Here is a 25183-nt window from a genome sequence, read left to right on the forward strand (position 1 = left end):
TTTTTTTACTGCCGTATTCTCATGCCCACACAACGCGTAATGTCTTTGGCACTCGTTAATTTTTCAATTACTGAATGAATAATTAAATGAGTTCAGGGAGCAAACAGAGATGAGATCAATAACACAAGCAGTGTTGGCCTCAGAAGTATCAATATATATAATATACCTCCTCTTTGGAGGAAGAGAGAAAAGAATGTCTACTGGCTTTGAACATCTAAACAAAGCAGTAATGGTAATACCTGTCACACATAGAGCTTACTATATGCTATGCCCAGGTCTAAGCACTTCACATGTATTAACTGGTATAAAACTCAACAGCCTATAGTTAGGTTCTATTATCACTATTTTTCTAGATGAGGAAACTGATCAGAGTGAGTGAGGTTAAATAATTTGTCCAAGGGACAAGTGGCAGAGCTGGGAAAAAACCCAGGATATATGACTTTGGGGGTCTATCATCTTCACCTACCTTTTTGTGTGTGTGTGTGCGGTACGCGGGCCTCTCACTGTTGCGGCCTCTCCCGTTGCGAAGCACAGGCTCCGGATGCGCAGGCTCAGCGGCCATGGCTCACAGGCCCAGCCGCTCCGCGGCACGTGGGATCTTCCCGAACCGGGGCACGAACCCGTGTCCCCTGCATCGGCAGGCGGACTCTCAACCACTGCACCACCAGGGAAGCCCTTCACCTACCTTTTGAAGGTTCTTTTCTGAAAGTGAGACAGCAGTGGTGGGGTACAAAACTTGACAAGAGTGGAAGAGAAATAGCTATTGGGAGTTTGGTAGGGGGTCCATTAGGAAAACAATAAAAGGATTGTTGAGCAGCAGTGAAGACCTGGAAGCAACTAAGCAGAGAGGCTTCATGGTGGACTCCATAAATTGGTTAGACCACTTGACCTTCTGTGGTAACAGCAGGAAAGAAACATAGTTGAGGTAAGCCAAGCGTGTGGGTTGCTGGGGAAGGTAGAGTGGAGAGGCCAAGAAAGCAAGGCAACATGGTAACACATTTGAAACAGTTGAGCCAACAACCCAGGAGCAAGTTCATGAATTATTAGAATAGACTCAGGGACCCAGGAACTAGAGGTCATGATGACAAGAGAGAAACGATTCAGGAGAAATATAATATAGGGAGATATGAAAAGAGAGGAGAACTCAGTGCTCAAAATCTAGGTAATGGAGTTAGGGAATTATCCAGTGGAATAAGGGCCATCTGAGGCAGGAATGAGTAGAAGAGGCTGAAATCACCTCCACCGACCCTTCCTAAACCCCAGATTACCTATATCGATGCTACAAATTCCCACAAGCCAAGACAAAATTTCATTCCACAATTAATGAGGCTTAAAAAATACAATAGTCCCAGTGGGAGATAATTCATGATTATCTGTGATGTGATGAGATGATTTGTGTTGTGTCCTTAAGCAACAGTTTTTAAGTTCCTCCCCTAGAGCTGGTTTCGACATTAAGAACCCTCATAGGTACCAAGTTGGGAAGAAAGGGTCACTGAAGGAGGAGGTGGCTACTCACCTATCAGGTCTGCTTAATGTATCCCTGGTTGAGAGTTTTGGAAAGTACCAACTACTCTACATAAAGCAAATGTTTTATCTAATGATCCATAAAATAAATAAAATGCTTTTGTAGATGTTCTCACAAGATGTCCCTTATTCACTGCTATTGGCAAATTCTGCCATAAGCCTCTAAGAGACACTGTACTTGTTGTTACTTGATTACTTACCAAATTCCTCATATTTATTACTACTGAGGTCAGGGAAAAACAATTCCTTTAGTTGCAGCAAGGGGAGCTAACGGCAAATCATCTTTAAGAGTTATGAAAAATAATGGGTGAATGGATAAATGAAATGTGGTATATACATATAATGGAATATTATTCAGTCTTAAAAAGGCAGGAAATTCTGATACATGCTGCAACACACAGGAACCTTGAAAACATTGTACTCAATGAAATAAGCCAGACACAAAAGGACAAATATTGTATGATTCCATGTATATGAAGTACCTAGAATAGTCAAATTCATAGAGACAGAAAGTAGAATGGTGGTTGCCCAGGAGCTGAAGGGAGGGGTAATGGGGAGTTACTGTTTGATGGGTATAGAGTTTCAGTCTGGGATGATGGAAAAATTCTGAAGATGGATACTGGTGGTGGTCACATAACAATGTGAAAGTACTTAATGCCACCAAATTGTATACTTAAGAATGGTTAAAATGGTAAATTTTATGTTATGTATATTTCACTACAATAAAAAAAAGTTATGAAAAACGGAATAAGATTGCAGGTGGAAGCTATCTCAGATGAGAAAGCAACCATGTATCTAGGACAGTTTAGGTACACATAGATCTGTAAAGGGAAGCAGGATGGATAGGATGGGTAAAATGATCCCTGAGTATTCCCCCAACTGACCTACAAAGTGAATTTCCCAGATGAACTGCTATACAGCTAGCCAAATGCAGCAGGGACTGTAGCATTTGACCACCCTGCTTCCAGGGATAGAATTAGAACAGGGCCTTAGGACTTACTAAGATAGGGATGTGCTTCTAATAAGCCATCAATGCTTCTGTTAGGGACAAATGCTTGGAGGTCAGGAGCCTTGTCTGATTCTTTGTAGCCCACACTCCCAAAAGGTATCTGGCCCCTAGAAGGTATTTAGTACATAGCTATTGGACATAGATGAAATTTGATTTGGTTTATAAAATGGAGAATAGGTAATGTCTTTTTGAGAGTGTTATATTTGATGGGAATGAAATAATAGTACAGAAACACACTGATACAAAGATAAGGCATTATTCTTAATACAAACAGGACAAATGGGGCTTGGAAATCTCCCTGCATGTCACAGTTTATTTGCCATGATCTAATTTCTTAGTGAGTGAGAGGTAATTTCCACTGAAGAAACAGGAAGCTCTGATTTACTTTTTTCTTCTTAGTCATCTTGGGAAAAGTGGGGAATGGGGCTTTTTTGACTATCAGGTTACTCAACTCTTAAGAGGATGTAACAAAGGATGAACAAAGTGATTTACTATTCAGAAGGACATGGGGTTTACTTAGAATAAAAAACACCCTAGAAAAAAAGAGTCACTTGTTTCTTTTAGTGATTTTTCTGGCTCTAAACCCCTTCAGTTTTGATGGGTTCGTGTGCAGGAGGAACTCTAAGGTAAGGCATTGAGAGCCTCGCAGATCTTCCCTGGTAGGTCACATCCAGCTACTCTAATCATATTGGACAATACATTTAATTATCCAATAAATTTTATTATCCATGTTTTATATATCTGCTTCCTATAAATGAGTATCATTTAAGTCTATGATACACTGAGAACAGTCAAGAATTGTTTCTTGCATTTATGATTTAAGAAGCTATATTTAAAGATTAAGACTTGTGTTTATGTGACTATAATTATAAGGAAAATTAGAAACCGAACAGCTGGATATTTATAAAAACGGATATTTCAGGAAAGGATTTAAAGTTAGAAGCCCTTTCCAACTCTTTTGTAAACCAGAGAACATACAATTATTTTAAGAAGGATTTCATTTTTACCCAACTGCATTCTAGATTTCATCAAAGGAAAAACATTCAGAAATCTTAAGACTTTTACTTCCTCGAATTTTAGATGGATCGCTTTTCAGAATTTTTCTAATCAACATTACGTGAAATCCTCTAGCTGATAAAAGGCCAAATGTTTACATTCTTCTCAAGAGGTTGAATGAATTTTTATGCATTGACCCAGAATGGGATTCCAGTATTTGCCATACTGAACAGCAAGGAATAATTAATTTTCACCATCCATGTACCGTACAAATATGAAGTTAAAATAGAATTTTCACTGACGGTTAACACTGTAGATTCCATGTTATGATTAGTTCCAAGAACACAAGAACACTGCATCTTCAGTGGGAAGTGTACTTCTCAGTTGTAACAACATCCTCAGAGACTTTTCAGTTTGTCTTTACCTTGCTCTTTTTGACTGCAAAGTGCAAAAGATTCTCGAACGAACTGCCTGCACATTGGGCACTGCTGAAAATACTTAACACAGCCATCACACAAGCACGTGTGTCTACATGGCAGGAGCACCCAGTTCACGGTCCCATTCTGGCAAACCACGCAGTCCTTGCCATTCTCTTCTGGAGGCTCCATTTCACTTTCAGATAGTCCAGCCTTTTCCAGCAAACTTCGGTCTGTGTTTTTTTCCTCTGGAGAGGAACTGCTGGAGGGAGTGGAATTATTATTTGCCGACATGAAAAGTTGCTGAAAATCAAAGAAACACATGTAAAGATATTACAAATGACAATTATGCTTCAAATCCGGGGGTCATAAGACGTGCTAAAAATTTATGAGCTAGCAAATCCAGTAACAAATAATAGCTAACTTCTATGATAACTAACTGAAAAATATTATCTCTTTATAGATAGTCATTCTTTGAAACTCTGCAAACAAAAAAGACAGAGGATAAAGACTAGAGGGTACAACTTACCTTAAGATCATGAAATTGACCTTGAGCCAGGAGTAAATATTGATACAATATTCTACAGGAGAGTTTATAAGTCTCATCAGGAATATGAATTACTGACACCATGGAAATCTAAGATAAAAATTGAACACCAGTCAGTACATACCTCCTTATATTATTTCACAGATATGTGAAAAATACTTCTCAAATAAAAATAAGAGGTTGATAAATTAGAAAACTTACAATAAGTTCCTTAAATCACAGTCACAAAAGAGGACCCAGTTACATATTTTTACCAGAATTATTTTATTTATACTCAAATTTACAAATTCAATGTTATTTCAGCAAAAATAGCAATTAGTTTTTATACAGCTGTATAAGTTGACTAAAATTTTCAATATGGAAAAATAAAACATAAGAACAGCTAGGAAAGGGGCTTCCCTGGTGGCGCAGTGGTTAAGAATCCTCCTGCTAATGCGGGACGTGGGTTCGAGCCCTGGTCCAGGAAGATCCCACATGCCACAGAGCAGCTAAGCCCATGCGCCACAACTACTGAGCCCGCGAGCCACAACTACTGAGCCTGCACTCTAGAGCCCATGAGCCACAACTACTGAGCCCGCACACCACAACTACTGCAGCCCACGCGCCTACAGACTGTGCTCCGCAACAAGAGAAGCCACCGCGATGAAAAGCCCGCGCACCGCAACGAAGAGTAGCCCCTGCTCATTTCAACGAGAGAAAGCCCATGTAGAGCAACAAAGACCCAATGCAGCCAAAAATGAATAAATAAATTTTAAAAAAAAGAATAGCTAGGGAAATATTGAAAAGAAAGCTATGAGAGGGACTAAGCTCAGTCAGATATTAAAGGATACTACAAAGCCTCTAAAATTAAAACAGTGTGGTACTGGCACAAGAATAGACAGGTGGATAGAACAGAATAAACAGTCCAGAAACAGACATAACTATATATACAAATATGACAAAGGTAGCATCTCAAATCATTACACAAAGAGAGCCTTCTTAATAAAAAGTATTGGGGCAACTGGATATCTGTTTGGAAAAATATAAAATTAGTTGCATTCCTCATTCCATACATAAGAATAAACTCCAAAAGCATAAGAAATCTAATTGTGAAAAATAAAACTATACAAGTACTAGGAAAAACATGTGAATTTCTTTTTAGTTTCAGTGTAGAAAAAGACTTTCGAACTATGACCCAAACCCAGAGGCAGATAAATTTGACAAACCTAACTACATAAAAATATAAAATTTGCATGACAAAAAGCACTATAAGCAAAGTCAAAAGACATATGACAAGCTGAAATATATATTCACAACGTATATCACAGACTAGGGGTTAATATCTCTAATTTATAAAGAACTTTTAAAAATTGAAGAAAAAGTGAATAAAAATCCTATAGAGAAATGGGCAAAAGACATGAACAGATAATATACAAAAAGATAAAAACATGGTCCTTAGCCATATTAAAAGATGTTCATTTCACTCACAATATGATAAATGAAAATTAAAACTTGACTGAGATATAATTTCTTTCTCATCAGGTTAACGAAAATTGAAAAGCTTGTCAGTACACTCTATGGAGAAGTCATCACTCTCATATACTGCTGGTGGAAATGTGTTAAAAAAAAAAATACAACTCCAAAGGTACAATTCCAATGGAGGGGAATTTGGCAGTATGTAACAGAAAGAAATGTATTTACTTAGCCTTCAACCACATAACCTCAACAATGTTAAAATACGGACACACAGGTTATTCAGTGCAAGATTATCTGTTATTGCAGAATACTGGAAACTACCTGAATGTCCAACCACAGGAGATTGGCTGAATAACTGTCATACATGGATACCCTACATACAATAAAGTGCTAGGCAGCTATAAGTGAAAAAGGCAAGAACATGTATAGTATATATAGGGTGCTACCTTTTGTGTAAGAAAGAAGGAAAAATAAGAAGAAACAGAAAGATATCTGTATTTTCTTATCATTACAATAAGAAACATAGGAAGGATAAACCAGAAAACAACTTGATTATCTGTACAAGAATTGGGGTGTATGAGAATGGGGGTAAGGGATGAAAGCAACATCTGAGTATACCACTTTATATAGTTTTTTGACTTTTGAGAGAACTAATCTGAGTAATTCATGGACACAGTTTTTGACTATAAATCCTCAGTTTGGGGCAGGAAATAAGGAAAGGGCAGTTTGAGGACCAAAATAATCATATTCAGTAATGAATTATAAACCACTGGGGGAAAAAGGAATTCATGAGGCCATGAGGATAACAAATAGATAAACAAAGAGGTAAATCAGAGGACTCTTGCTTGTAATAGAATGCTGAGGGCTGACTGGAGGGCTGGAGTTGGAAAATAATCTTTTTTTTTGCGGTACGCGGGCCTCTCACTGTTGTGGCCTCCCCCGTTGTGGAGCACAGACTCCGGACGCGCAGGCTCAGCGGCCATGGCTCACGGGCCCAGCCGCTCCACGGCATGTGGGATCTTCCCGGACCGGGGCACGAACCCATGTCCCCTGCATCGGCAGGCGGACTTTCAAACACTGCGCCACTAGGGAAGCCCTGGAAAATAATCATTTTGCAACCATCATGGTAAAGACGAAATCTGGTAAGAATCATTAATGGATATTAAATCCAGGGGGAAATTTTACTAAAGAACAGGATATTTGTATGGTCTTAAAGTGCCTCCCCACACACTGCTTATTACTTGCAAGGGAGGGAAAAAAAAGGAAAAAGTGGAAAATTAGATAACACCTTGACTGAGAGATCAAAATTTACATCACCAATGAGGGAAAAGAACCTCCCATTCTTCTATAGGCGATGCCCTGAAACGCACACATCATCACCTGCGTGGTACACTGGCTGAGAATGCTCAACTCCAATCTAATCATGATGAAACATCAGACAAAATGAGAAATGTTCTATTTTACAAAAACAGTGTGTGCATGTGACTCTATTCTTCAAAAATGCTAATGTCATAAAAGACAAAAGAAAGGCTATGGAAATGTTTCAGATTAAAGGAGGTTAAAGATACATGACAAATACAACATCTGACTCTAGACTAGAATCTGTACTGGAGGGGAAAACATGTTGTAAAGAATACTGTTAGACAGACTGACAAATTGGAATATATATTATAATAGATTAGATAAAATATTATATCAGTGTTAGATTTATAAAGTAGATAACCATATTGTAGTTATAAAAGAGAATATCCCCATTATTAGGAAAACACACTGAAGTATTTGGGTGTAAAGAATCATCATGTATACAACTTATTCTCAATTCGTTAAAAATATATATATACACATACACCCATAAATATGTATGTGGGCAAATAGTGAAAATGGTGCAAATGTTAACAATTAACAATAGGAGATCAGGGTGAAGGGTATATGGATGTTCTTCTACTTTTTTATTTTTGCAAGTTTTTGAAATTATGTCCATAAAGAAAGTTAAAAAACAACAACAACAACCCTATTATGGTTGTAAACATACAAGATCCTTTACAGCCTTATAAGGATTTATTAATTTGGCAGTGACTTCAGAGGCTTTTAATAGTAAATCAAAACGACAGGATTGGTAAAAGATAGTAATGTTATCGCCCACTACTAACAATCCTGCCATTTAATTTAACATGAAAAGCCTCTGAAGCTACTATCATGCTAGTTATGAATATATATATAGTTGTAGATTAACATTTGATATGGAAAAGATGTTTAAAACATACTATTAAAGGAAAGCAGATCCCAAAATAGTATGGACAATTTGATCCCATTTTTGTTTTAAAATTACATACATAAAGGTCTAGAAAGATATAAATATTCACAGTGGTTATCTTTGGATGATAGAATATGGGTGATTTTCCTTTTTTCCCTTTTGGCTTATCTAGATTTTCTACTTCTATTTCCTGCCACAAACATGTATCATTTGAGTAGTACAGAAAATAAACTAGTATAATTTAGTGAAAATGAAAAAAAAAATTAAGGCAAGGTCTTGCAGTGACAATCCCTACTTTCCTTAACTACCTAAAATAACAAACTGGTTCCTAACTACACAATCTGAATGTAATTTATTACTGTTACGATAGGAGTGAGAGTGTTAAAAAATTTCTTTTTTAGATTTAGAATTTCTGACCCCAGATAAAATACTGAAAAACCAAATGCCCAATTTGCTTTTAAAATTAAGAACAGAGAACATTCATACAAAATATACTAATATGCTTTAGTGCCAGTGTTAGGCCCCACCTGAGAGATAAGAAAGCGAGAAGCAAGGATTAACAGGAAAAAAAGAAGGGAACCTACTGATAAGAACAGAAGATACAGAGAAGGACCCAGGCAGGGAGGTGTATACAAAGGACCTGAGAGCCAGGTACTTTGTCTGCCCTGTGGGAATAAGCCTCCCCCAACCACAGCCGGGCCAGTAGACTTCATTCCAGTTGCATCAGGGACCTGAGAGCAAATCTTTCCCTGTTTAGAATGCCACTGAACTGTACACTGAAAAGTGGTTAAAATGGTCAACTTTATGTTATATGTATTTTACACCTCCCAACACCAAACACACACACACACACACACACACACTCACTCACTCTCTCTCTCTCTCTCACACTCCTTCTCTGTTTAGACTGAGGAGGAAAGTTAGAAAATAAGGAAGAGTCTGAGTACTCACGTTGACAAAGAGCACCAGCAGCGAGAGGGAAAGGAACCACAGGGTTAAGCTGAGAGGAAGGTGACAGATCTGACCCTTTCTGTTTCGAATGAAAGGAAAGAAGTAGGGGAGCTTAGAAGAGATGGGGGACACAGTGGTGAGAGAAGGGCTATCTTGCCCAGGTAGGCAGAGTGAAGGACGGAAAGGCTGGACATATCAAACACCAACTTAATAGGTGTTATTTATCTTCAGTTGAAAAGAGTGGGAGGGCCGAAGGGAGGGAGAGGGGAGACAGCCAGAAGAGCTCTCCTATGGGCTATTCAGGAGCTTGGCTGTGAGGCTCTATATGGCTCACTAACATTGCTTGGTATGACTTTTTTTTTTCACTTATCAAATTTACTGAGCACCTATTGTGTTTCAGGCACTCTGTTAGGTTCTGGAAATACACTGCTGTTAGTATGACTTTTATTTGGAAAAAAACAAACTGACTTCAGCTCAATGGAACTTCAATTTGATAAAATTAACCCCGCTTCCCAAAAAACTACAGAGGCATAACTTATTGAGCAGGGTCTAGATCTCCCAGTTAGGGTGTGCACCTTCCAAAGCTCAATGTGTGCTGGTTTTGGTGAGATACTCCTGTTAAAAACAAAGCATACTGCCACAGGACTACAAAGGCTCAGAATCGAGCCCTGCTTCCATCTCTTATTTCCTGAATGCCTGGGAGTTTTCTTTAGTCTCTTTCAGTGTCTATAAGACAGATGCCCTAACACACAAAGTTGTTGGAAGGAATAAATATGTTAATGGTAGCGAATGTACTTTGTATATTACAAAGTGTCATAAAAATGTTACCATATCTTTATTCATCAACATATCTATTTCATGCACTTCAGAAAAGTAGTAAATTGTGTATAAAGCCATTCTAATCATGATAGGATTTCACCAAAAGTTTATTTCACGTACAAGCTTCTACCATACTTATAAGAATGTCAGGCTCAGGACCTTTTAGACCTCTAACATGCTTTTATCTTCCTAATTGGGATAAACTACCAGACTAAAGAAATAATTAGCACATAATGAGAAAAGGAGATTAAAATAATTACTGAAAATATAGGGACCAAACACATATAAGATGTAGGTGCAGCAGGGGCTATGATGGAACCAAGATGACTGCAAACATGCAAAGAAAAGAGTGGATACTGTCTTAAAATCAAGCCCTTCAGATCATTACAATGCTTATTTATTCAGTGCTAAAAATGCTAGGAATAAACATGCTTCCCAACAGACCTTTTTCTATGTGGCAAAAATGACAGAATATGGGATGATGAAATTAATGTAATTCAACTCTACCTTTCATTTTCTAAATAAAATCATATTCTTGCAATCCATATGGAAAAAAACGAGTCATGCTCTGAAGGAGCGTTACACATATAAAACGCATACAAGTGTACTTCCCATGTATTCATTTTCCAAAAAAAATGTGTCCAGGCCAAATGTATATCCTCAGAAATTAAAATAAACCTTTTTCTATTTCACCAAATAATTAAGACCCATCATCCAAATCACTTAAAAGTTAATGTTTCCACAATTTTAAAATTACTTACAATATCATAAATTTCTCGGTTATCTTCATCAGCTAGGGTCAACAGTGCTACCAATGGATAGCGAGATCTGGGCACTGTACCAAAGTCTTCAATTTTAGTATCTTTTGGTAACTGGCAATATATTTCTTCTTTGCTGTCCTTTTTAATACTTTTTGAAGATGTAAAGAGAAATTGCCACTATAAGCAAAAATACAATATACCAAAGGGGATAAATAATAACTTAGCAACACTATTTTATCCATAAAAAGTCTAAGGTCTAAAATTTTCATGTGCTAATGGATATATCAGATAAAAGGATACAAATACTGCTCTTGATAGAGATATTCACTATACAGAGCATCTTCTAATGCTTGAGGAGTGTTTATTCGGAAGCAATGAAAGTGCTTCTTCAGAGCTTCATATAATTTTTGAACACTGCACCCCCAGTAGCAAGTAAGGAGGCTATCTTCAAGGCAATCTGTTGTCAAAGTTATGCCAGCTGTGGAAAACAAACGAGACAAAGAGAAGAAAATTACCTAATGCTATGTCTACTACAATTATACATAGCCAGTAACAAAAGCTTCCTTTTGGTTGCTGGCCAGGCTGACGGCAGTTAAAGGAACTCATTAAAGGGTATGTGCCTATAAATGAAGGAAATGGTCTCTAAAACAAAAGATATAAAAACTTCAATGTCTACACAATTTTAAAGCGCTGTCAGTAAACTCTAATTTACATTATTTCATATTTATTCTTGGAAGTTACAAAGATTTTTTTTGATGACTTCAAGACTCTTCCCACATAAATTTAAAAAACTGAAATACCGTTCACTATTGATAACCTACCACTCTAATAGTGTATGTAATCCTAACTACAAGAAGTAATAGAGCTGTCTCTAAAAGTGGATGCATACCACCCATGCGGTCCAGAAGATGATCAGTGGAGTAGGAAAAATATTAAGAAGAAATTTAGCCTTACTAACGTTAACATACTCATTGACAACACTGATATACTCTTGTCACACAGTTAATGTCCCATGTAATATGCAAAATATCCTAAGGAAAGAGTGGAGATTCCAAAACATGGAGGGTTTAATAGTGTTGCCCTCATTCATTTGTTTGCTTTCAGCATAGTAAAATATATTACAATTTAAGTAAACCTGATTAAGTGGATATATAAGTTATAAAGTGGACATTCAAATTATCTTATATAGTTTTGCCTATTTACCTAACACTTACATAGGACTTACTATGCGCCACCTATATGATTTTTTCCCTTGCTCATTGCAGTTGTAGCAATATAAGTTCAAGGGCAGCAGCATCCAATGTCTCATACTGCTGGCAGTGCAAGCTGCAACATCTAGCGCTCAGTGGCCATGGCATACTTACCAGAGCAAAAGGGCATGGTTTTGGTCATTGTTCCTGGCTGAACAGCCTTGGTCTCTGATTATGGCTCTCCAAACCTATGGGCAATTCTGTAAGCTACTCAATATCCTTGGAGTCATTTCTGTTGTTTGCAAATAGGAATTTTTATTGATACATTATGTATTTTTTAAAAGGTGATCAAGAGTGTGAGTTGGAAGGAGATACACAAACACAAGCAGATGCTCTACAGCAGGGGTCCCCAACCCCGGGCCGTGGATGGGCAGCGGTCTGCCGTAGCCTGTTAGGAACGAGGCCGCACAGCCGGAGATGAGCAGCAGGCGAGAGACAGAAGCTTCATCTGCCGCCCCCCATCGCTCGCATTACCGCCTGAGCCATCCCCCCAACCCTGCCCCGTGGAAAAATTGTCTTCCATGAAACGGGTCCTTGGTGCCAAAAAGGTTGGGGACTGCTGCTCTACAGGACACCAAAAATTGAGCTTTACACTTTTCTTCTCACTATTCAGTAGTATGTATACAGAGTCTCAGATTCTGAACATGTACAGTAGCAGCAATGTAGAGCAATTTCTAATCATTGTTAAGCAAAAATCTTAATTGGCAGGAATTTCACATAGGTAATTGGAACAGAATTTGATTTCAAATTTTTAAATAATGCCCAACATCAGGTATTAATTCAAGAATGGAAAATTCAGTTAGTTATTTTTCTTGATTAACTATTGAATAGCTGAAGAGGAACACTCTATTAATACAAATTATATATATATATATGTATATGTATACATATATATTAAAATCACACATACTTTCCTCTATGTCACTAAAGAACCACAAAACATGAGGAAAGGAAAAAAAGTTGGACGTAGACAGGACAGGAAAAAATATAAAAGGCATATAAAAAAAAAGTAGAAAAAGAAAAAAAAAGGAACCCAGAAAATGATTTCTTAATATTACTGTATTACTGGCAAAAATGCAAAAAAATGTGAAAAGATCTATGTTTAGAGCACTAGTTATAGCAAAATGCTGGAACCCACCCAAATATCTATCAATAAGGGATTAAATGAATAAAATATGGAATACTTTATGTTTGTTTAACATCTTTATTGGAGAATAACTGCTTTACAATGGTGTGTTAGTTTCTGCTTTATAACAAAGTGAATCAGCTATACATATACATATATCCCCATATCTCCTCCCTCTTGCATCTCCCTCCCATCCTCCCTATCCCACCCCTCTAGGTGGTCACAAAGCACCGAGCTGATCTCCCTGTGCTATGCGGCTGCTTCCCAATAGCTATCTATTTTACATTTGGTAGTGTATATCTGTCCATGCTACTCTCTCACTTCGTCCCAGCTTACCTTTCCCCCTCCCCGTGTCCTCAAGCACATTCTCTATGTCTGCATCTTTATTCCTGTCCTGCTCCTAGGTTCTTCAGAACCATTTTTTTTTAAGATTCTGTATATATGTGTTAGCATACAGTATTTGTTTTTCTCTTTCTGACTTATTTCACTCTGTGTGACAGTCTCTAGGTCCATCCACCTCACTACAAATAACTCAATTTCGTTTCTTTTTATGGCTGAGTAATATTCCATTGTATGTATGTACCACATCTTCTTTATCCATTCATCTGTCGATGGACGCTTAGGTTACTTCCATGTCCTGGCTACTGTAAATAGTGCTGCAATGAACTTTGTGGTAAATGACTCTTTTTGAATTGTGGTTTTCTCAGGGTATATGCCCAGTAGTGGGATTGCTGCATCGTATGGTAGTCCTATTTTTAGTTTTTTAAGGAACCTCCGTACTGTTCTCCATAGTGGCTGTATCAATTTACATTCCCACCAACAGTGCAAGAGGGTTCCCTTTTCTCCACACCCTCTCCAGCATTTACTGTTTGTAGATTTTTTGATGATTGCCATTCTGGAATACTTTATAATGAAGTACTGTAACTCTTAAAAAAGAATTGAGCCATATCAAAATATCTGCATGTACTATCGTGGAACAATCTTCAGAATATATTGTTACATGAAAAAAACAAGGTGAAGGGAAGTATATATAGTATGTTACTGTTTATCTCACAGGAGAGAATATCTATATATATGGGTTTACTTACACTAAAAAAAGAACAATGGAAGGATAAACGTTAAAAAAAATATATAAAAACTCAACTTACAGAACATAGAAACCTACCCAGTGTGTTTGCTTTGTAAAAAGAATCAGAGTTCCAGCGGTTCAGAGCTGCATACAAGACTTGTGTACAGACTTTGTACATCTGACTACAACAGGGAGTGTCAGAGTCTACTCACCACTGGATATTACTCATACTTTAACATAATATGTCTCTGAAATTAATAAGTTAACAAAAAGAACTACAGAATCTATAAAATTCTACTCCCTACAATCTTTCATAAACTTTTCCATTAACAGACTGACAAGAGAATGTCTCCCTTTAGTTCTTCCCACTTCTTTGCAAATAGAATTCCCATTCTTACATTTTCTTAATCTTCTATAATTCAGTGTGGACACAACGGCATCTTAGATCTGTTGACCTAACAGATCAATAACAGATCATTAACAATACTGGGACACAGCCATCAACCAGAAAATTCAGAAGCCAAATTAGGTGAGGCAGCATGGATGTGACTTCTCTCAACCTGCCCTTACGTGCCTAGCTGTAACAGCCAAGTAAAGCACAGCACAAGAGATAGCCTTGCAAAAAACTGGAAAAAAAAAGGACTACAGTCAAATGAGTTGAGCCGTTAAAAAAGGAGAAACCCTAGGGCAGAAAAGCCACAAACCTTGAAGAAGAAGCCCTGAGAAAGAAGAACTATATACAAGGAGATCATGCATGAGGATAATAAAACCCCAGGGAGTACTGGGAGCTGAAAATTTTAGGTTGTAGGGAACAGAGGTTCACAAATTCCTCCAAAAATTCTAAGTGTGTCATCTTGCACAAGGGAGCTGTTTACAAAAGGACAGCAGAATTCCTGAACCACCACGGTTCTGCACATTTTAATCAGGAATGTTTTCTAAACAAGTTAGTTTTCTCTGTCCTATCTTGAAATTTGTTCTTCCTAAGTGCAAAATGTCAGAATGAACCCCTTATCTACCACTGGGGGAAAAAAAGGTCCTTAGTTCCCTTTAAGTCAATTCAACTCAACTAATATACCCTGAGTACTTACTTTTTTTAAAAAGTAAATTTATTTATTTTATTTATTTATTTGGCTGTGTGGGGTATTTGTTGCTGTGCACAGGCTTTCTCTAGTTGCGGTGAGCGGGGGCTAGTCTTCATTGCGGTGCGCGGGCTTCTCACTGTGGTGGCTTCTCTTGTTGCAGAGCACGGGCTCTAGGCATGCGGGCTTCAGTAGTTGTGGCACATGGGCTCAGTAGTTGTGGCTCGCGGGCTCTAGAGCACAGGCTCAGTAGTTGTGGCGCACAGGCTTAGGTGCTCTGCGCCATGTTAGATCTTCCCAGACCAGGGCTCGAACCTGTGTCCCCTGCATTGGCAGGTCTTTTTTTTTCTTTTTGTTGTTTTGTTTTTGTTTTTCAGCAGTTTTATTATGATGTGCTTATAATGATTTTCTTTGTATTTATTCTACTTGGGGTTTGTAGTGTTTCTTGAGTCTGTGGCATCAGATCCTTTATCTGTTTTAGAAAATTCTTGGTTATTGTATTACTTTTACAACATTCTCTCTCAGCTTTCCTTCTGTAATTAATGGTGTGTGTGTGTGTGTGTGTGTGTGTGTGTATAATGCTCTTTTCTTATCATTATTCCTGAAGTATAGTTCTTCAGAAATCCCTAACAAAAATCATCTGATACTTGTCAAATTCTCTATTCTTTGGAAGAATGGGACTCAGTATTTTGGTTCCACCTGTCCTAAGAAATTTCAAAAGCTCTGTTCAACTTCACAGCCTCTCAGCTACTGTTTTCTGCTCAGCTTCTCAGTCTCTTAATTACTCAATTATAAACAAGTAAAAACACCAAGCATCAGGCTAATGGCAGGTGGACTCTTAACCACTGAGCCAACAGGGAAGTCCCTGAGTACTTACTTTTAATGTCATTAAAGCTTCTACCCTGGGGACATGGAAGCATCATAAACCCACATATATTAAATAACAACAAAGCAATCCCAACAACCCGCGCCTAGTAAACAGAGCTAAACAACTAAGATTAAAACTGATTCTCTGCTTTGTTTTCAAGTAAATCAGGTCTCCAGATGTTCACCCTTCCTCCTCTATGTGCCAGGCATCTTAGGTACAGCAGTGAAAATAAAGACTTGCATTTTTAAACTACCTATCTACACATCAAATGAAATAATCTCTTACAATCTCACAATTATTGCTCAGAATATTATTTCAATGTTCTGGTTAGACACCTTCAATAACATCCGCCATTCCACAGTTTAAACAAATGAATTTTATTCTACTGAGTATAATTCCCAGCAAAACGTTCTTATTTCCCCACAGAACATAGATAAAGAATGACATGCATTGCAAAACTACAATGAGGTACCACCTCACACCAGTCAGAATGGGCATCATTAAAAAGTCTACAAATAACAAATGCTAGAGAGGGTGTGGAGAAAAGGGAACCCTCCTACACTGTTGGTGGGAATGTAAGTTGCTGCAAGCACCATGGAAAACAGTATGGAGGCTCCTCAGAAAACTAAAAACAGAATTACCATATGATCCAGCAATCCCACTCCTGGGCATATATCCAGACAAACCTATAATTCAAAAAGATACATATACCCTTATGTTCACAGCAGCACTATTCACAATAGCTAAGACATGGAAACAACCTAAATGTCCATCAACAGATGAATGGATAACGAGGATGTATAGATATAGGATGGAATACTACTCAGCCATAAAAAAGAATGAAATAATGCCATTTGCAGCAACATGGATGGACCTAGAGATTATGATACTAAGTAAAGTAAGTCAGAAAGAGAAAGACAAATACCATATGATATCACTTATATGTGGAATCTAAAATACGACACAAATGAACCTATCAATGAAACAGAAACAGAATCACGGACATAGAGAACAGACTGGTGATTGCCAAGCGGGAGGGGGTTGGGGGAGGGATGGAGTGGGAGGTTGCAGTTAGCAGATGTACGCTTTTATACATAGAATGGATAAACCTACTGTGCACAGAGAACTATATTCAATATCCTATGATAAACCATAATGGAAAAAAATATTTTAAAAAATGTATATATATGTATAACTGAATCACCTTGCTGTACAGCAGTAATTAATACAACATGGTAAATCAACTATACTTCAATTAAAAAAAGAGGGACTTCCATGGTGGCGTAGTGGTTAAGAATCCGCCTGCCAATGCAGGGGACACGGGTTCAATCCCTGGTCTGGGAAGATCCCACATGCCGTGGAGCAACTAAGCCACAAGCCACAACTACTGAGCCTGTGTGCTGCAACTACTGAAGCCCTCACGCTTCGAGCCCGTGCTCCGCAACAAGGAAGCCACCACAACGAGAAGCCCGCGCACCACAACAAAGAGTAGCCCCTGCTCGCCGCAACGAGAGAAAGCCCGTGTGCAGCAACGAAGACCCAACACAGCCAAAAATAAATCAATAAAATAAACAAATTTTTAAAAAAACAATGATATGCATTAGTATTTGAAAAATTAAAATACTTCAGTAAGCATGCTACAAGTCTGCACACTTAAAATTTTTTTCACGTACTTCACTAATGCTACTGTTAGCATCTAGTGTGTTGGACATAGCAGAGAGGTCTTCTACTTACTGGGTATCTTTTCATTTGCTTCTAACATTTACAGGGTGGGCTCTATTTGAGACTTTTTCTGCATGAAAGACAGACTGATGGATTTCCTCACACATTCTAGCTCACAAGTGTCCTGTATTTATTTGCTCATGATGTAACAGTTCTTCTTTTTCAGTGTTTCCAGGCTTGTGGAACTGTGCTGCAGGAAGGACAGCTTTGTGCTGGTGGATTTTTTTTATTGGCAGTCCTGCTCAAAAGCCAGATGTGACATTATAGCAGGTCTAAGTACATGTCCATAGAGGTTAGCGATCAGGAAACCACCACAGTTCTGCACATCTTAATCAGGCATGTTTTCTAAACAAGTTAGTTTTCTCTGTCCTATCTTGAAATTTGTTATTCCTAAGTGCAAAATGTCAGAATGAACTGCTTATCCACCATGAGGGGGAAAAGAGGTCCTTAGTTTCCTTTAAGTCATAGGGTAGTCATACAATATTTATAGGTAAGGAATAGGAAAAAGAAATTTTGTACTTTTTCAACGTAAATCAAGATTTACTTAAGGTTGGACTTCCCTTGTGGCACAGTGGTTAAGAATCCGCCTGCCAATGCAGGGGACACGGGTTCAAGCCCTGGTCTGGGAAGATCCCGTATGCCATGGAGCAACTAAGCCCATGTGCCACAACTACTAAGCCTGCGCTCTACAGCACGTGAGCCACAACTACTGAGTTCGCGTGTCACAACTCTGAAGACTAAACGCCTAGAGCCCGTGCTCCGCAGCAAGAGAAGCCACAGCAATGAGAAGCCCGTGCACCACAACGAAGAGTAGCCCCCGCTCACTGCAACTAGAGAAAGGCCCCTCACAGCAATGAAGACCCAACGCAGCCAAAAATAAAAAGCAAATAAATGAATTAATTAATTAAAAAAAAAAGATTTACTTAAGGTTGATAATCCCTGTTGACTATGTACACTGATGACAACTGATTCTAGAAGTTAGAGGCTGGAAGATGACTAGACAAGAAGGTCACAGGTGCCAAGGGAGAGGATGTCAAGAAGGAAGGCCTGGCCAACTCTGCTAAACACTGCAGAGAGAGCACTAACTCAGGCCAGAAATGCGTCCCCTGGATTTTACGACTGGGGGGGACCAGAGGTGAGGGCTGAAGCAGTAATTAGTGACCTTGGAGAAGGCCATCTCAGTACAGGGATACAGCCAAAAATCAGACTGCAATCATCTGAGGCGTAAAAGGGAACAAGCTAAGAGGAGAAGGCAAATGCAAACCACTTTTAAGAAGCTTGGCTGCAAAGGGAGGAAGAGAAAGAGGACAGTCGCTAGAATAAGATGACAAGTTGAAGAAGTTTCGGGTTGTTTGTTTAGAAGGTACCAGAAATGTGAGCAAGTGTGAAAAATGATAGGGTCTTAGCCCAGAAATTCTTGTAGAGCTACAGAACTGTGTGGAGAACTACCTACTCTATATCTCTACTTAACTGTCACAGAAGCATTTCAAAGTCACAATTTCAAAACTGAATTCATTACCTTTCTTCCAAAACCTGTTGCTCCTCCTGCACTCCTTACCTTGGCGATAGGATCTGTCTATGGAGGACCCACGCAAAGAACTTGAATTTTCCTTGACTATTCTCTCTTACCTGTCCCACCCTATGTTTTATACATAACAAACTACTTATTGTTTCTCTATTATTCTGTTTATATCTCATTGCTGTGCTCGTGCTTCTCTCTCTACCTAGAATTTCTCCCAATCCCCAAAGATAAACACCTACTTATCTCAAAACTCTACTCACCAAAAAAAAAAAGGGGGGGGTGAGAAAAATAAGACAGAGGGAGACACACACACAGCACACTCCTCTTTACGAAGCTTTTCCTGTATATGCTTCCCCAAACTTAACCCTTTTCCTTCTTTCTTTTACTCCAGTGGTTCCTAGATGATCTTGCAGACAATTTATTTCCCCAAGTACAGAAATAAACAACCACCATTTATTATTACCATTTAATACCAAAATACCATAATTTCAGATGAAAAGATGGCTGTTCTTCAGAAGGGTAGCAACCTTACATTAGCTATACTTACACAACACTGCCTTACTTTTCTCACTGCACTGAAGAACAATGAAAATGTCACAGTGTCCTAACAGACTTCTCTTATTAACACCTGTGATACTTTATTTTTCTCATACAAATGCCTCTATTTACTAGTTGATAAGCTCCTTAGGAGCAAGGTTTGTGTATTATTAGTCTTTGTATCTCTGGTATGTAGCATAGCTCCTGGAACAGAATAGGGGCTCAATAAATGTTTGTTAAGTCTGAGGAAGAGAAAGCAGTAGAGAAAGAAAATTAAAGGGCTAAGCAGTAGAGAAAGAAAATTAAAGGGCTAATTAAAAGACTATAGAAAGAGAGAAAAATCTTTGGAAAATAGCCACCAACTTGTAATTGAAGCTGAAGATGGACTGGTGATCTCTAAGCCAAAAGGATTCTTGACTTGTCTCATTTGCTTTTTGAAAACTCTTGTGTTGAACTGGGTCTCTTCCGAATTTCTCAGAATTACTGGAACATCCCAACCAAACCTGAAGAAAGGTAAAAATAAAATAAGACATAATTTTAATAAATATTGAAACTTTATATGTAAAGTTTGCTGTGCTTTATTAGTTATTCCTCTTAACATAAGTATCAGAAAAATAGATTCAGTTACTCAAAATTTTACATTATATTGCAGAATTAATCCAAAACTAAGAGATATTAGAGGCCCCATAGAATTGCAATATATTGTTTGGCTGGCTGAATCAACATACTCTTGAAAACAGAGAGTTCTACTGTTAATTATTGTTGATTACAAAGGAGTGCCATGATTATAGATAAAATGAACCTAACACGGTAGCAAAAAGATAGAATTATTGAATTTTTTAAATGAAATGAAAAGCAAATACATATTTAATGTGCAGACTACTTGATATTATTTATGGGACAAGAGAACTTTTAAACACCAAATATAGCCCTTCATTAATATAACATATTCTCTACTTTTAAATTTCATGTAAAAATGTGATAATGAACAGACTTAGAGGGAAAATGGAAGGGATAAACTCAATTCCTTATAAAAGTAGAAAGCAGCTGAGTTTACTCAGTTTAAACAAAACAACTTAAAATGAAAACACATTAGTTAAACCAGGGGACTTTAGGTTAAGATAGCACAGTTAGATTCATACTTTAATGCACTCTTTTCTCTCCACACACTTAGCAGTGATAGATGAAAAAAAAATAAAAAGAAATCAGAAGGACCGCACTGAAATGAGTAAACAAACAGCAGGTGTGTTTAAACAAAGCAATAGTACTGCTCAGCAATGAGAAGGAGTAAATTATTACCACAACCACATGGCTAAATCTCAAAAACAACATACTGTGCAAAAGAAGCCTTACATAAAAGAGTACATGCTGTATGACTCCACAATAGGAAATTCTAGAGCAAGCAGAACTAATTTATGGTAGAAATAAAATACAGAACAATGGTTCTAGGGGTGCAGGAGTATGGACTGACTGGGAAAGGGCACAAAGAAACTTTCTCTGGTGATGGGAATGCTCTTACCTTGACTGAGGTTTGAGTCGTATAGATGATATGTTGGTAACACTTAAGATTTGTACATTTCACTGTATATAAATCTTACTTCAAAAGAAAAATACAAAGAAAAACAAATATTCAACTCTAGCTAAAAATATGCAATGCTTTAGTACTTAATGGATAAAGAGTATAACTTACTTTGAAGTAATCAAGAAATTAACATGGATTGATGGGTAGATAGAGGAACAGATGGATGGACAGATATGTAATGAAGACATTATAGTGAAATGTTGATTGTAGAACTTAAGTGATGGGCATATGTGTGTTCAGTATGTAATTCTTTTAAGTTTTCTGTATGTTTGAAAATTTTAATAATAAATTGTAATAAAAAAGAGACAGCTGGGTTAAAAGACAAATCTTTACGGATCTGAAAAGGAAAAGAAATACAAAGTAATGAGTAAGGCAGATGCCATGGTTTGATGGGTTCTGAGTCTGGCAGCGGGCCGTGGCAACTAAGCCTTCACACGGTAAGAGGGCTTACAGGTTGTCCACTCAAGACAAGGGCCAGAGCCAGGTTCACAACTTGAATCCAGGAGCTGGGTTAGGCTTATATCAATATGGGACAGAACTTTCATTATAAGACCTACTCCCTGATGAGGGGGTCTAGAAATCTGGTTAAACAAGCAAGGATGAGGACAAAGGAGGGGGGCAGGGGACTTCCACTAAAATTTAGGTTGCAAACTAAAATTTCAAAACACATGAATAAATCTAATGCTAAGAGAAAGCCAATAAAATTAACAAATGAAATAAAATTTCACTCTAAATGATTTTAATTTTATAGAACAGTTGGATAAGCCTGTTCTGTTCCTGCTTTAAAAAGCTGAAAAGCAAGCCTCTAACAGATCAAAGCATTCCAGGTAAGTTAACTGAATCCCAAAACAAAGTTCAGGAATATTTGTATGAATACAAAAACATCCAGCACCCAATAAGGTAAAATTCACAATGTTTAGCATCCAATAAAAAATTAACAGGCATGCAAAGAAGCAGGAAAATATAACCCATAATGAGCAGAGAAATGGTACAGATACTAGAATTAGTAAATAAGGATATCAAAATAATTTTTATAACTATATTCCATATGTCAAGAAAATAAGTAAAGATCAAGCATATAATACAGAGACATGGATGATATAAAAAAGATCCCAATCCATTTCTGAAGATGAAAAATATGTTTTGGGTGAAAAATACACTGGATGGGATTAGTAGCAGGTTAGATATTACAGAACAAAAGATTAGTAAATTTGAAGACATAGCAGCAGAAAGTATCCAATATGAAACACAAAGGAAAAAAAGGCTGCACAAAAGAACAAAACATCAGTGAGCTGAGGGACAAGTTCAAGCAGGCTAACATACATGTGACTGAAGTCTGCAGCGGAGGGGAAGAGACAATACAGGAAAATTACAATACCACTCAGGAACATAAATGTAAAAATTCTTAACAAAATTTTGGCAAATTAAATCCAACAGTATATAAAAATATGTCGAGACCCAGCAAAGTTTATCTCGGGAATGCAAGGCTGGCTTAACATTACATTAAAAATGTAATGTAATTCACCACATTAACAAACTAAAAAAGAAAAACCATACAATCTTCTCAATACATGCAGAAAAACTGCTTGCTAAAATCCAATGTCTAGTCCTGATAAAAACTGTCGGCAAACCAGGAATGTAAAAAAAGAACTTACTCAACCTGATAAAGAGAGGCAATAAGAAAAAAAAGTATAGCTAACATCATACTTAATCAAAAACTGCTTTCTTCCTAAAGTCAGAAACAAGATACTTAATAGCCATGTATCCTTAAGCAATCACTCAACCTCTATGTAACTGTTTCCCCACCTGTAAATGTCTATAACAGGTCTTGGCACTATGTAAGTGCTTACAGTGATGATGATGATGGAGTGGACTTAGGGGCTGGAAGAGAGAAAACAGAAATCCAGTAACTTCTCCTCTTTGATTCTCAGAATCAATTACCCCACAGCTTTTGTCTCCACTGCTCACCATTGCCCCAGTGCCCTTTAGAAGTCAAGTCAGGCATACGGAGTGGTAGGACACAAGATATAACCTTCCTGTTACAGCCGTAACACTTTCCCTTTCTTTCCTTCGTCCCTTGGAGTGAAAAAAAGCAAAGAAAAAAACACCACTCTATGCATACTCCTCATTATATTCCCTGGCCCTTTCCTCATTATTTAATTCTCCCTACCTCTCCCCACCCTTTTCTTTCTTTACCCATACTGCCTTACTCTTTATACCCACAGTACCAGCAGTAAAAGCTAGAAGTTAGAGCTCATGGTGTTCATTTCTACTGTAGGTTCAAGTACTGTATTTCAGGTACTTTATAATGTTGTACCTAAAAATTTCAATTAAAGAATCCTTTAAGGCAGGGGTCCCCAACCCCTGGTACCGGTCAGAGGCCTGTTAGGAACTGGGCTGCACAGCAGGAGGTGAGCTGCGGGTGAGCGAAAGAAGCTTCATCTGCTGCTCCCCATCGCTCACATTACCGCCTGAGCCATCACCCCACCACTCCCCGTCCGTGGAAAAATTGTCTTCCACAAAACCCGTCCCTGGTGCCAAAAAGGTTGGGGATGGCTGCTTTAAGGTACAGAAGCCAGAAACCACAAAAGGCAAGGCTTTGAGGAAATTTCTGGAAGCAGTCCATCGTGAGCATAAAATTCCTTTGTAAAATGCTTTTTATACTCCATAATATATTTGGTTTTAATATAAAAATATTATTTCTCCAAATCCTTACATAAAATCAATATTGTAGGAGGATATAACATATCTGCTCTGTGGCTTCGGATACACCTCAGAGTGAAACAAATAATTTGACATGTGCAGTGCTGCTTCTCTTTAAGCGTGCTTATCCAATACTGCTTGGCCCAGCATCACATCAACAGTTGGCAAAGCACATCTATTATTAAAAGAAATTCCTCTCTCGATTTTTATTTTTTTTGTGGTATGCGGGCCTCTCACTGTTGTGGCCTCTCCCGTTGCAGATCACAGGCTCCGGACGTGCAGGCTCAGCGGCCATGGCTCACGAGCCCAGCCGCTCCGCAGCATGTGGGATCTTCCCGGACCAGGGCACGAACCCGTGTCCCCTGCATCGGCAGGCGGACTCTCAACCACTGCGCCACCAGGGAAGCCCTCTCTCGATTTTTAATTTCTATGCCTCATGCTTAATCTTGGGTCTACATTTTCTAATATCCTAAGGTCCTTGATTTAACATCTTTTAAAGTTGTTATGAATCTTGCTCAATCTTTGGCCTTTTAATATTATATAACCTTTTTACTGTGAAGGATAACATACATATAAAAAAGTACACAAAGTACTTTTCTGAATAACAAAATAATTGTTATTCAGGTTAAGAACCAAAATAATATCCTCAGAAAGTCTCCTTGTGTCACCTCCCACATACTACCCCTTCCTTCTCTATCCTGATTTCAATTACTATAATTTAGTTTACCTGCTTTTGAACTTTCATATAAGTGGAAGCATGCTGTGTATACTTTTATTTCCTATTTTATCACATTATGTTGAAGATTCATTCTTGTATCTATACTTAGAGCATTTTTGTGGCTGTATAGTATTCTATTGTACAAACATGCCATAATGTGCTTACTCATTCTACTCTTAATGGACATTTAAGTTGTCCTCACATCTTGGCCATTATGAATAATGTTTATATGAACATTTTGTTCATATGCATTTCTGTTAGGAATGGAAATTCTC

The 25183-nt window shown here is 37.9% G+C and overlaps 1 protein-coding gene across 1 annotated transcript in view; it reads right to left on the reverse strand.

Moving 5' to 3' along the window:
- Positions 1-2718: 2718 nt before the first annotated feature.
- Positions 2719-25183, reverse strand: part of CGRRF1 (cell growth regulator with ring finger domain 1) — a 29620-nt gene continuing 7155 nt past the window's right edge. The window contains exons 2-6 of the mRNA XM_060167193.1: positions 20269-20408; positions 11033-11210; positions 10733-10880; positions 4475-4582; positions 2719-4248 (exon numbers count right to left, since the gene is read on the reverse strand). Coding sequence (XP_060023176.1) covers positions 3928-4248; positions 4475-4582; positions 10733-10880; positions 11033-11210; positions 20269-20408 — 895 coding nt within the window. The 3' untranslated portion in view covers positions 2719-3927. The remainder of the gene's footprint in view (positions 4249-4474; positions 4583-10732; positions 10881-11032; positions 11211-20268; positions 20409-25183) is intronic.

Source organism: Lagenorhynchus albirostris, chromosome 1 (assembly GCF_949774975.1).
Source record: "Lagenorhynchus albirostris chromosome 1, mLagAlb1.1, whole genome shotgun sequence".
Taxonomy (NCBI): Eukaryota; Metazoa; Chordata; class Mammalia; order Artiodactyla; family Delphinidae; genus Lagenorhynchus; species Lagenorhynchus albirostris.